We start from the raw sequence: 14,414 nt of genomic DNA on the forward strand, positions 1-14,414 counted from the left end.
AAAAATCAGATCCAGAGTGTGTCCATTGGGGAGAGTGGAGTCAGAAAGCACCAGAGAAACTCCCATATTTGTCAATGTGGCCTGGCTGATCCCAGGTTGATGTTCCAGAGTCGGCATCAGTATGGACAATAAAACTGATTTTAAAAAAGGAAGTGCAATCCCTTGCCTCCCTGAAGTCAGTAGCAAAACTCCCCCTGACGCTAATAAGACCAGGAGTTCACCCAAGAAGTCTTGGAGAATACAATACCAACCCTATTATTATTATTTATTATATTTTATTATGTATTAACAGGAAAATAGCTCCTTAGGCTCAGATAGGAATTCTGCAGAATAGCATGATTGTTTGTGTACTACCAGAATTCCTAGATCAGTTTTATGCTGGAACTCACATGCCAGATGGACACATTCAAATGAATCCATCCTTGGTGTGGCATCTCCTACCTTTTGAGGTAACCTGCAAAGAGCACAGTTATATCCCTCTCCCTTAGATCACATTGAAGCAAATATCTAGCTGTTCAACCAGATCTTGGTAACATTCTACAAAATATGCTCTGGTTCAGTCACAAGGTATGAGCATGATGCAGGAATGACTGGGTGAAATTCTGTGGCCTGTGAGATCCCTTCTGGTCTTAAAACTCTATGAATTAGTGCAAGGCTTGGAACCAAATCCAGGCCTAAATCACAGATGGTGGCTTTCCTGCTGTTCATTAAGCAGTATGAGCTGAAGGTTTGGGTCACTTCTTCCAGTTGCTCCATTAGGCCCCTGAAAAAAGGCCTCAGAGGACACCAGTGGGACAGATAATAAAAGTTGGCCATTTTGTCTCAACATACCAGGATCAACCAGCCCATTGCTAAAGAATCTGAGTTGTGCTCCCTAGAAGCAGATAACTGCTACTGCCACACACACCCTCAGTCTGCCAGGTCCCCTGGTCCCCAGTGTGCCTTGTTGCTCCACCTCTTATCCACTATTTTGATTTAATCTTCAACCTGCTGCAGTGAGAATTGCTGTCATGATTTCCTAGGAATTTGATAAAACATTTTTACTTGTATGTTGAAGATTTTGGACTATTTGTTTCAATTGGTGTGGTATTAGCTTAGAATATTTTTGATTAAAACAGTGTTCTTAATTTTGCATAATGTGCTTTTCAAACCCTTGTTATGGATAATTATTTGGGCTCTTCTACTTTTCCTGATTTGCTGCGAATGGTAAAGTGGCTTCAGATGGCCAGACAAAGGTACCATGAAAATACAAGGGACTGTTTTTGCCTTTAAAGGTTGAAAAGCTCAAAGAAGAGATTTGTGAGTATCAAAAGAATGAGAAACCGGGACTTGTATTGCCTGGAATGGATGAAACAGAAGAAAATGCATGTTGCTCACTGCAGGTATTTTCAACAGCTGATTTTCAGGTTTCTGTTTGAGAAAATGTTTAAAATTTATTCTTCTCTTAAGTCATAAAACACGAATAAGAATATAGCACAACTGTGCTCTCATTCTAATTAGGCAAATTTTGTGTATTTCCGTTCTAGAATGTGAGTGTCTCTCGGTGATATGGAAACATATGACTTCAGGACATATGGGGCTTAGGAATGCATTTAAAGTTAAGAACAAATCTCAGCTAGTGTAAACTGATTGGCTCCATTACACTCCTAGTGGGATTCTGCTTCCTCTCTAATGTATATAAGTTACATACATTAGGATGCTCTTGGGTTCAGCCATTTCCAAGATTTCTCTTTTATGTTTTTCTTAAATCTCTGCTGACTTTAAATATATTCTTTAGATGCAGGATAAAAAGGATCCAGCGAGGTTTGAAGAAGAGTGTGCTACAGACAACGCTGACTCAGGTCAGGAAAGAAGAGAGCAGAATAACGAGACTGTTCATAAAAGGTGAATGATGCGGAAAGCCCAGGGGAATGGCTCAGTCATTGTAGTTTTAACCAAATTCAAACTGAAAACACAAGTGAATCTGATTCATGTTTGCTTCAAAATTTCCATCTTGACAATGAGAATTGTCCTTTCAGTTGTCACCTCCTATTGTCCTTCCTCAGTCGCTTTCATATAGCCCAGTCCAAGAACCCACTTGTTCTCCCAGGGGCAGATTTCCCTTCTTGCAATGTTAATGTCACTGGTGTGGGAGCATTTACTGAGTGCTTTAAAAGACCTTTTAATGTTCGCTTTGTTCATTTGTTCATAAATCATAAACACTGGAGGTAATAAAGCTCTCAGCTGGCTCCTAGCCCCCGGGGTCAGGGCAGGAGATTTCCCTCCAGCATGTTCTTCATGGCTTTCTCCAGCCTCATGTTACATTTCTTAAGCAATGGGGCTTGCAGCACATCCTTTGGAAAATGACTCGATAGTCTGATACATTTGGCTGTTAGGAGGGTTTTCCCTGATATCCAGCCTATATTTTCCTTCTGCATCCCAAAGTCATGCTGCTTTGTTGTTGTTTATTTTTTTGCTACCATATTGTGTTGCAAACTCCTAGCAAGGCCTTTGCTTTTTAAGTTAAACCCCCAGCAGGGCCGGCTCTACTGTTTTTGCCGCCCCAAGCAGCGCGCCGAATTGTCGCCACGGACGGCGGGGGCAGTCCATGTGCCATTAGGGTGGCATGCGCATTTCCGCAGCGGCTAGGGTTACCATATTTAAAAAATAAAAAAAGAGGACACTCCATGGGGCCCTGGCCCCGCCCCTTTCCCACCCCCAGCCCCACCCCAACTCCGCCCCTTCCCCGCCCCAACTCCGCCCATTCCCCACCCCTTCTCCAAAGTCCCCGCCCTAACTCCCCCTCCCAGCCACGCGAAAAGGGCGGCCCAAGCGCTACCGGCTTCACGGTTTGCCGGGCAGCCCCCAGACCCTGCGCCCCCGGCCGGCACTGCCCCAGCGCAGCTGGAGCCCGGGAGGGGAAGCGCCCAGCCGGGGGCGCAGGGTCTGGAGGCTGCCTGGCAAACGGTGAAGCCGGTAGCGCTCGGGCTTCCGGCAGCCCCCGTGCCTCTGGACCCTGCGCCGCCGGCCGGGCACTTCCCCTCCCGGGCTCCGATGGCTGTGCTCCTCCCCTGACTCTTCGGCTCTGTTTAAGAGCCGAGCTGCCCGAGCGCTCTGGCTTCGGGCAGCCCCCATGCCTCCGGACCCCAGCCGCCGGCCGGGCACTTCCCCTCCCGGGCTCCAGCTGCTCTGCTCCTCCTGGGCAGCCCCCAGGCCTCCGGACCCTGCGCCGCCGGAGCAGAGCAGCTGGAGCCCGGGAGGGGAAGTGCCCGGCCGGCGGCTGGGGTCCGGAGGCAAGGGGGCTGCCCGAAGCCGGTAGTGCTCGGGCAGTTTGGCTCTTAAACAGAGCCGAAGAGTCAGGGGAGGAGCAGAGCAGCCGCGGGAGGGGAAGTGCCCGGCTGGTATTTTCCCGGACATGTTCGGCTTTTTGGCAATTCCCCCCGGACGGGGGTGTGACGGGTTGGATTACAGAAACCCCCTTGGGAGCTGCCACCTAATGTGCAAAGACTACCCCTGCTTCTGTTTTCCCTGCCAGCTCAGGATTCCAGCACCCTGTCTTGCTGAGCCAGACACTCCAGTCTGCTTTAACAAAGACTCAGGGTCTGAATCACTTGTTCCAAAGCTGCAAGTTACCTGAAAACCAGCTTACAGGAGTGTGCTTGTTTTTAGCACTCAGATGCCCAACTCCCAATGGGGTCTAAACCCAGATAAATCCGTTTTACCCTGCATAAAGTTTATGCAGGGCAAACTCATAAATTGTTCGCCCTCTATAACACTGATAGAGAGATATGCACAGCTGTTTGCTCCCCCAGGTATTAATACATACTCTGAGTAAATTACTAAATAAAAAGTGATTTTATTAAATACAGACAGTAGGATTTAAGTGGTTCAAAGTAGTAACAGACAGAACAAAGTAAGTCACAAGCAAAATAAAATAAAATGCGCAAATCTATGCCTAATCAAACTAAATACAGATAAGTTCCTCACCAGTTCCAGAATGCTCCCTTTTACAGGCTACTCTCCCTTTAGCCTGGGTCCAGCAATCTCTCACAACCCCTGTAGTCTCTGTTCAAGTATCCTGGGGGGGTGGAGAGGCTCCTTCTTTAGCCAGCTGAAGACAAAATGGAGGGGTCTCCCCCAGGCTTAAATAGGCTCTCTCTTGTGGGAGGAGACCCCCCTCCTCCCTCCTATGCAAAGTCCAGCTCCAAGATGGAGTTTTGGAGACACCTGGGCAAGTCACATGCCCCTGCATGACTCAGTCTTTACAGGCCGACGCCATCGTCCACATGGTATTTTGCATGTCTCCAGGAAGACTTCTTATGTGGATTGGAGCATTCCAAGATGCATTGTTCCCCAAGTGTTTTCCGATCAGGTACTTAACCTGGCCAATTCCTTCCTAAAGAAGCTGACCAAATGCCTCACCAAGCTTACTTAGAAATCAAGCAAGCATACAGCCCATATTCTTAACCTTAAGTAGAAAATGGTATATAAGTACAAAGGATGAATAGATATAGTAGACCATAACCTTTACGGAGATATGTTACATGGCACAGGCAGCACAAAACATATTTCAGTTATATCATACATACATTTATAAACACCCCCCCATAAAGCCTTATGGGGTACGCTGTCACAGGGGGTTTGATTACCAAAAAGCCGGACATGTCCGGGAAAAACCGGACGTATGGTAACCCTAGCAGCGGCGGCAATTTGGCGGCAGCTTCTGTCTTCAGCCAGAAGACAGAAGCCGCCGAATTGCCGCCTCAGGCAGCTGAACATAGAAGCTGCCGCCGAATTGCCACTGCCGCAGAAACGCGCGTGCCGCCCTAACAGCACATGGACTGCCCCCGCCGTCCGCGGCGGCAATTCGGCGCGCTGTTTGGGGCGCCAAAAACACACGGACTGCCGCCCCTTGCAGATTGCCGCCCCAAGCACCTGCTTCGAACGCTGGTGCCTGAAGCCGGCCCTGACCCCCAGACTGGAGTCTCCTAGAGCAGTACTTCTCAAAGCCGGTCCGCCGCTTGTTCAGGGAAAGCCCCTGGCGGTCCGGGCCGGTTTACCTGCCGCATCCGCAGGTTTGGCCGATCGTGGCTCCCACTGACCGCGGTTCCCCCCTCTAGGCCAATGGGGACTGCGGGAAGCGGCACGGGCCGAGGGATGTGCTGGCCGCCCTTCCTGCAGCCCCCATTGGCCTGGAGCGGTGAACCGCCAGTGGGAGCCGCGATTGGCCGAACCTGCGGACGCAGCAGGTAAACAAACCGGCCCGGCCCACCAGGGGCTTTCCCTGCACAAGCGGCGGACCAGCTTTGAGAAGCACTGTTCTAGAGGGTCAAAGCTTCATTTCTCCCGACCCTGCCACTGCAGCTGCTAAGAGAGGAGGGGGGCCTGCTGCCTGTCCCACCTCGTCTGCTCCTCTTTGGATGCATCAGGGAAAGGAGGGTCCTGGCTTGACTCCATCACTCTTTGGGCAGCTGAATGGCCTGCTGCTGCCACTGCTGCTCCCACCTGGCCAGTGGGTCCTCGCCACCCCCACCAGTGCAGAGGGCTCTGTGTGAGTAGCCAAGCAGGGGATGGGGCTGAGGTGCAGCAGGGGATGGCTAAGGTGGGTCATGTTGGGGATGAGACTGCAATGGGGTTATTAGAGTCCCAGGTTACCTGAGTCCAAACCTGCAATCACACAGGACAGACATGGCTCATCTCTGGAGTTTATAAAATACTTCTGGAGAGCCTGTGTGCTTTCCTGTGTCCTCTCCCCAAACCCCCATCCAGTGGCTGGCCTCTGCCAGGTGGATGAAGGATTGTAATGGCTTTGGTTGTGTGATTATACGTTAATTTAGCAACTATAGCACCAGTGATTCTTTGTCATTGGTGTCTAGGTGCCGAAAGGTAATAGATGACATCGAGGGCAGGAATTTTCAGCTCCTGCACAAGCTACAGAAGCTGCAGCGGGAACACGAGGATTTGGTTGAACGTAATGAAGAGTTAGAATCGATTCTGGGAGAGACTCAGAACCAAACCAGAAAAGAGAGAGAACACCTTGAGGGTGAGATCGAAGGACTTCACAGGAAAGTAAGGCAGAATTAAAGAGCGCCAGATATTTCTTTTTAACTTTTATCTCCAGGTTTGGGGATTGTCTTTTTGGAAAGCCAGTGAGGAGAGTCAAGTAGTCACAGTAATAGTGGGGTGTGTAACTGGACATCTGGCATGTCTCAGTAGTAGCAGCTGTGCTGACCTGCCTCAGGGAGGAGCTGCAGCTGTGTTGTGCTGGTGGACAGAGGACTGGCATGTGGGATGGCAGGGTTGGGGGGAGTGGAGAGGCAGGCATGGGTGTGAGAGCAGGAGGCGGGCTAAAAGCGATGCTGCAGAATTAGTGCAGGAGAGCCAGTGTGTGAGGAAAGCAAAGGCGGCAGTGGAATGGGAGTGCTGCAACTCTCTGACCTCTGCGATGGCCCCACTTTAGAGGTACTTCAGAAGTAAGGGGTAATGAATATAGAAGGGCGGTGCCTACGTTTTAGAGCAACTGGACACTCGCTGAGTAGATCCAGCCCTGGTTCCTCCAGTTCTAATGGAGTTAGAGATATCCAGATAGTAGAATCCACCCTATGTGTTAGCCAGCAGATGCTCATGATCAGAGGATATGCATCTGCTGTGAACAGATATTTAAGGGGGGGCTAAATATAATGCCAAAGGAAATTATAACCAGAGCTGTCAGTGATACCGAAGGCTGAGGTTGCTGTCCCATTAGGAAGCTGACTTTAGACATTGATTACTTCCTCAGCAGTTTTTCTTTGGCTCTGAAATTTGTCATACTTCATCTCAGCCCAAAGACAGTTTTTTCAGTAAATTTGCAAGAAAACCTGCCCAGCTGTTTTTGAATTTTGTGACTGTTTTTTTTAAAAAGGTCCCCCGATTGCTGCAGCAAATCCTCACTAGCAAGTATGAGCAAGCCCACGCTCCTAGTACAAGGCAGGTGGGGGGGCTCCAGAGCTCAAAGTTCTGAGCCATTAGCTCCAAGAGGGGCAGCCTGCTGCACCTACAGTCTAGGTATAGCACACCTGGTTCCTCCACATGTCGTCATCTTGTTCTCCCTGTATAGAGCCACCTACTGCGGTGTGCAAGTCTGGAACCGTCTGGATAGCAGCTAGGGTCAGTTATTGCTGTTTATTGCAGGGTTTTGCCTCCATTTCCGGGTGCGTTCAGACTCATCACTGGGATGTTGATATTCTCCAATGGCTAGAACCAGTAAGAGGATTGGCTTTAAGTGCTGCCCTTTATATGGACCCAGATCAGCATGTTCCATCCCTTACTTGTCTGTCAGGGGCATTCCCTGAGGTTGTGTTTGGTTTGTGCAGCCTTCATTCTTCAGGCCTGCAAAGCCAGAGGAAGCCATCTCCAGCTCTTCCTTTTAGAATAAGCTCTTGAGGCTCCATTGGTTGAATCTAACACCGAGGGTCTGGCTAAGTTATCCTCTAAAGACTTTCCAGCTACCTTGGCCACAGTCAATGAATGGTCCCCAGTTCAGATCTAAGTTCCTCAAGTCTGAGATCTGCCTTACAGTCTAGAGAAGTCAGAGGAAACCTCAGCCTCATGGGATCAAGAAGCAGCAGTAATAGTTCACTCGTGTCAATAAGGCTTAAGTGAGGCCTGGCTCTGGGGCTCGCTTGGCACTATCAGGGCCTTGCAATCGAGCATTGCAGGTGCAGGTAGTGTTTTCTCCAGGTCTGACTAGGCTTTTCTCTTCCTCCTTTTCCCTCTTCCATTATTTGAACAGGGAGCCTATGGCCCTCCTGAGGCTTCTGAAAAACTACTCTGGGTTCCTGTATCTTGAATCCAAGGACATTTAGATTCACTCTCACTGCCATGCGATATCACTCAGAATGTCCTTGGATCCTAAGACCCCAACACTTCTGTTTCTAGGAATGTTTGATTTTATTTTGATTCTGCGTGCACCTACCTTGAACTCTTGGGGCCATATTCTCAGTTACAGCAAGGCCCCATCACATGGCTCTGGCCTTAACGTAGGTGCGATTGTAACCATAGCAATGAAGTGAAGCCATCAATGTCTCCTCCCATTCTCCTCACCATCCCAAGAAAAGCCTTGGAGAACAAGTGAGTTTTATAGCATGTCCTTTAGGTCACCAGATTGTAGCTTGGCTCAACCCATGTAGGGACATGAGTTCTGGAGATCAGGACCCCTCACCAAGAACACCCTGGCACAAGCCCTTCCCAGGTCCTCCTGGAGGCTGACAGCATGAGCTCACAACTGCCGGGGTGTCGCATCAGGAGGGAGGCAGTTGCTCAAGCCAAGAAGACTTGGATCATTTAGGGATTTCTAAGCCAAAAACAACATGAAGCCGCACTCAGAAATGTGTGCTCTGGGTGAAACACCATTTAGTACACAAGTTGCCCCACTGTGCTCTAGATGCAATTTCTACATGGTCTGAAGGTGTAGTCCCAGGTAGAGTACATTATAGTCATCTTGCCTAGAGGAATGGGTGGACCAAGGTGAGGTCCCACATCTGAAAGAAACAGACACAGCCTCCTTGCCAAGGGCAGATGGTAAGAAATATTCTTGGGAACTGCTGCAAATAGGTTTCCACAAGACCCCCATCTTGCAAAACTTAGAAACAAATATTGGGAGCTCCCAGTCCCTTGGAGATACTGGAATCATTTCTGTTCTTTCATCTGAGTCTTTCTCCCAATCTCTAGACATTATCTCAATTTGAAATGGACTGAGTGTCAGCCAGCCTAGCCCTCATCCAGGCCCCAGTCTCCATTTAGACACTGGGTAAATCAACCCACCACAGCAGCCAGAGGCAAAGAGATCGAAATATGCAGCTGGTTATCATCATAATGAGTCATGTTTCCTCGCTCCCCCCCAACTGCCCCATACACATGTTGAACAAGAAGAGCATCAGACCAGAACCGCATGACACCATGCAGGAGAAGAGCAACTGCCCAATACCATCCTCTGGGAACTCTTGGTGCTTCACAAAATGTAAGATAACCATATCTGGTACAAAAATGCTAATAAGACACATTAATTACATAACCTTATGAAATTCCAACTCAACCTATAACATCCAGTTTAAACTCATGTCACGTCACAAATCTGAGGCACCTTACCACCTGCTAATCTTCGTGCAGAAAGGTAATACTCCAAGAAGAGGAGTTTCTTGCTGTTAACTGTAGTTCTTGTTGGTATAGATCCTTGTGTCCCATACACCTTCCTCTGTTCTTCTCAGTCTTTTCTCATGGGTTCTGATTAAGGAACTAGGGATGATACTCCAACTGCTGACTGACTAATCTCAGTACGATGGCAACTCCCCCAACCAAGTAGGAGATGATGTTAGGAAGGGAAGAGAAGCACGTTCCAGGACTGCTGGCACTAGAAGAGAAAGTGGAGTATTAGGGGTGTCCCGTTAGGCATTTGATATAGAATGCTGGGCCCAGACATAAAGGGCATGTGCTCCTTAGCGACCAAACTGTCGTGGAACATTCTAGGTACTCGCAAGACCAGACATGTGACTCCATAAGTGGGCATCTGCAAGGAAAAATCAATGAAGGAGAACATGAAGGGTAGGTGACTTACGTCACAGAGCTGATAAGTGGGAGACCTCGAATCAGAAACAAGGTACTTGGGCTTGTAAGACTCTGTCTGACCCACCACAGTGCTGGGCAGGCAAGTCGTTGAGCCTTTGAGCTTTCCTATCTGTAAAATGGCCTAAAAATAATACTTTGCCCTTTTGTAGCACTTACTCATTGGTAGCTTTCAAAGCAGCCCCATTTTACAGGTGGTGGAACCTGTGCATGGATTTGGAACCCTGTTTTTAGTGAGGCCCAGTGAATAAAGACATGGCTCCATCACATCAGAGATCTGGCCTGTGCTCCCAGCCCTGCTGCAAACCTCCTCAATCTGATGACTGCTCAGAACCTGATTTGTCAAGCATGGATAACTGTCAAATCCAAACCTACCTCCTCTATAGCAAAGCTGGGTGCTGTTCTCAATGAGTGCTACTGTTGGTGCTGAATTTCAATTAACTCCCAGGCCTTCCGGCTATAGGGCTGTTCAAAAACCAAGCCATTTCCTTGGCTCTTCATCTAGAAGCCAAGACGACCTTTTGGTGGCCAGCCCCGGGACCAGCATGAGAGGTCTCTCAAGAAGACAGTGCCAATGCCATTGTGTCTCAGGTGGAGTCATCCAGAGATCTCATTGCAGCTCAAAATACCCTGTGTTCTGCTCCAGGGTACGCAGAGATCAAGAGTTACTGGTGGATGCTTCTCGCTTCTGTGGGGGCAGGCGGCTGTTTCACACCTTGCCCTGTTCCTATCAATCTTCTGAGCTTTAGAATAAGACAAAGCCCAGGATCATCATGATAACTCCATCCTGGGTCCATCAGGAGCGGTGCTGCTAGGACCTGTGGGCGGTGTCTAGATTTATTTTTCCAATAGTCCAAATCCCCATCCTCAGATCCAGAATCCCTTCACCTGACAGCTTGGATCTTGGATCCTTAATTCCTGATGACTTGCGGTTCTGCACTGATGAGTTTAGGGTGGTTTGTAAGCCTTCCACCTGAAGGTCTTTCCCTGTTTCCCTTTGTAACTAGGAAACAGAATTGGGTGGTATCTCCAGCTTCTGACCTAGTCATTCTTTACTTTAGTGGGAACTGCACGTGCTCAGCACCTCTGAAAATCAGGCCATTTATGTGGGTGCCTAACTATAGATTTCGGTGCCTACCTGTAGCACTTACGTTTGGACCTTGAGCCCATGGTTTTTGGTAAGCTCTCTTTGGGGAGTAGCCTACTATGTATTCAGTCACTGAAGGGAGAGTTCGGCATCACTTTTGTTTGGAGGGTAAAGTCGTACAAAAGGACAGTATCTAAATAGTTGGGTTTCCATCTAAAGCAGTCGGTAGCTTTGCCAGTTCCCTTCTCCTCCCCGCAACCCTTGTCCTATACCAGCAGAAGGAAGGCAGCGTGGTCTGTGTCATAAGCTGTAGAGTCACAGCTCTCCTTGAACCACCATTTACCGTGCAGCCAGCTCTTGCGTTTTCATCCTGAGTCTCATAATATCTGGTGTTTTTCTTAAAGCCCAAGATCCGGGAGTCCTGTGATTCTGTGGATCTCAGCTTTCATTAAAAAAAAAAAACGACGTTTCTAGTTCTGGTTGCAGAGGAAAGCTTGAAGGTGTGACCCCAAAAAACTCAAAACCCAGAAGGCAAAGAAAAGGAACCTAAACTTTTTTTTTTTTAATCTCATGATTTGAAGGCAATCCCATAACTTGTGGTGGGCTGGCAGCACTGCCTTTATCAGAGAACACGGCTCCCTCAGCAGCTTCAGATACCCCTGTCTGTCTGGGACTTTCAACGTACCACCCAGACATCTAGTGGCTGAATAGTACAACTGCAAGTCAATCTCCCTGTTTCGATTTATTACATCGTAATCACTTAAAACAGTCAATGGGATTTGCAGAGGCTCAGCAGCTCTTAGGTGAATGTAGTAACTCCTCACTTAAAGTCATCCCGGTTAACGTTGTTTTGTTGTTACATTGCTGATCAATTAGGGAACATGCTCGTTTAAAGTTGTGCAATGCTCCCTTCTAACGTTGTTTGGCAGCCGCCTGCTTTGTCCACTGCTTGCAGGGAGAGCAGCCCGGTGGAGCTAGCTGGTGGGGCCTTGGAACCAGGGTGGACCAACAGCCCCCCATCAGCTCCCCGCTCCCCTAAGTTCCCTGTGCAGCAGCTGCCCAGCAGGTTAGCAATTGCAGCTCTCCAGCAGGGGGGACACACCACAGAGGGAGCTTCCAGGCAGCAGCAGCTGCAGTCCGGTCTCAGCTTGCTGATCTAATTAACAAGGCAGTGTACTTCTGACCCCACTCTTCATACTTAAAGGGGAAATGCGCATCTCTCTCTCTCACACACACACACACACACACACACACACACACACACGGTGTGTGTCTCTGTCTCTGTCTGCCCTCCCTCCTTTCCTGCTGTCTTGTACAGTACAGTGTGAGAGTTAACCCTTGAGGGCTCAACCAATTGCTAGTTCATCATTTAGCAGTAAGGCATTCCCTGGAAATATCCCACCCTCTGACTCCTCCACCTCAACCAAGCTTCACAATCATCATCGCTGTGTACCAGTATTAAATTGTTTGTTTAAAACATATACTGTGTGTGTATGTATGTATGTATGTATGTATATTGTGGCAGAGCTCTGACCTTGTCCCCGTGGGTCCTGCGCTTCTAGGCGGTATATGCTAGCCTCAGTGGCTCTCTGTGACCCTCCACGTAGCCCTTCTCTCTCTAGGGCCAGGGTTACAGTCTACTGAGCCCTTTTCATCATAAGCCAGCAAAGAGGTTGGTGAGAGAACTCCCACAGTCTCTGTTGTCCCTAGGGCTTGTTTTAGAACAGTTTAGCCTCCTGTCCTGACAGGGGCCTGACTTCCCCTCCCAGGAGGTGTTCCTGTAGTGGTGGGTTGGGGGGAACCTGGGCCCGCCCTCTACTCCGGGTTCCGGCCCAGGGACCCTAATGGTAGCAGCTGTTGGCAGCCAACCTTTCACTGCCAGAGTTGCTACATTTCCCTGGGCCACTTCCCCACAGCTCTCCTGCTTCTCCCTTCTTCACCCTTACCTTAGGGCTCCCTTATCAATAACTTGAGGGTGTCTTCATTAACCAGTCCTTCAGCCACACTTCCTCTCCCCTGGCTCTCCTCTGCCTGACTGGAGTGAGCCCTTTTTATAGTATCAGCGGGGCCTTAATTAGAGTCAGGTGGTCACATTAGCTTAATGGCCTCACCTGACTCTTTGCAGGTTAATTGGAGTCAGATGTTCTCATTAGCCTGGAGCAGCCCCTGCTCTGGTCAGTCAGGGAACAGAAAACTGTTAATCCAGTGGCCAGTATATCTGCCTTCTGCTATTCTTCTGTACCCAACTGGCCTGAGTCTATCACAAAATATATATATATATATATATATAGTCTTTTGTCTGGTGAAATTTTTTTTTCCTGGAACCTAACCCCCTCATTTACATTAATTCTTATGGGGAAATTGGATTTGCTTAACATTGTTTCACCTAAAGTCGCATTTTTCAGGATCATAACTACAATGTTAAGTGAGGAGTTACTGTACTGAATGTTGATGACAACTGCGTATGTGCAAAGAATGCAAGAAGAAAACAAAATGTTGTAAGACCCTTGAGTCCTCAGTTGTGTGAATTTGTCATTCTCTTAAACAGTGGTGCTGACATATACCTAAGCACAGCCTTATGTGGGTCAAGCAGGTTCTACATATTTTAATAAGATTTCAAGGCATCTGTATTGATTTATATTTTAAGTTCAGCTTATCTCGTATGTATTTAGATAGAAAGAACCTATGTACAGCATTGTTTATTTAAAAACAAAGAAATCAGTGCATAAGACATGAATTATAGAAAACAGGGAAAAAACAGTAAAGATACTCCTGATACTTCCTTGTGTAAACTAAAGTGATGTAAGCATGATGACAAAACACTAGTGAATCGGCCGTTAGTCTATTGTGTTGAAGCAGGCCAGGGGCCTTATGAAATGCTGTGGTGGGCCATGTACAGCCCGAGGGCCATAGGTGGGGCACCCCTGTTTTAAAGTATATTTGTACATGGAAAGTGCATATGTAAATGGCACATTAATCCTTAGTGTCATTCCATAGAATGTGTCTTTATATCTTTTTGCATATAACCATTTACTTTGCATTTTCACGTTTGCTTCATGCTGGTTCTGGGAGGTCAGCTCAGCTGTCTGGAGACGTGAAAGTCATGAGAAATGTTTATACAAACAGCAGAATCTGACAGCCGGAGCGAATACAATGACTCCCTGCTTCAGCTGATGCGGGGTTTGAACCTGCATCCTTCAGCACTCAAAGCATGAGCTTGACTTCCACAAGTCACAAGGAGGGAGGCTTCTAATTCCCTAAGACCCTTGACAATCCCAGCCTATAGGGCTCATTGTTATCCCCATGAGATTGCCCTACCCTAGGAGGATCCCCGGAGGATGTTTAAGGCCCTAGTCCAGTGCTTATCATTCAGCATGTGAGTAGCCCTGGTGAGATCAGTGGAACTACTCGCATACTTAAAGGTACGCTCATGCTTAAATGCTTTGCTGGCTCAGGTCCAGAGTGCCTGATGCCTTGCAGGACTGATCTCTAAGCCAGCGTCATGGCTCCCTGGTGCTAGAGGCTAGAAGGAGCTGTGCCTCTGACCCAGCATCCGCCTGGATGACAGCTGTGCTCCTGAGCTCTGCTGGGGGAGGAGAGGGGCCAAAGGCAGATGTCAGTTGGGTGGGGGAAGAAGAAGCTTTCCTCGTTTATAGGTTAGGGAGGCCTCTCTGTGCCACATGATGGGGTCTGTTGGGCTCCTCGGCTGCTCCTCTTTGGGGACCGGCAGGATGAAGGCCCACAAAGA

General features: G+C 48.4%; 1 protein-coding gene across 1 annotated transcript in view; it reads left to right on the top strand.

Moving 5' to 3' along the window:
* CCDC30 (coiled-coil domain containing 30) overlaps positions 1-14,414 on the top strand; it is a 117,307-nt gene that overhangs the window by 54,092 nt on the left and 48,801 nt on the right. The window contains exons 9-11 of the mRNA XM_065421120.1: positions 1,275-1,382; positions 1,778-1,884; positions 5,856-6,048. Of these exons, the coding sequence (XP_065277192.1) occupies positions 1,275-1,382; positions 1,778-1,884; positions 5,856-6,048 (408 nt within the window). The remainder of the gene's footprint in view (positions 1-1,274; positions 1,383-1,777; positions 1,885-5,855; positions 6,049-14,414) is intronic.

This window comes from Emys orbicularis, chromosome 22 (genome assembly GCF_028017835.1).
Source record: "Emys orbicularis isolate rEmyOrb1 chromosome 22, rEmyOrb1.hap1, whole genome shotgun sequence".
Classification (NCBI taxonomy): Eukaryota; Metazoa; Chordata; order Testudines; family Emydidae; genus Emys; species Emys orbicularis.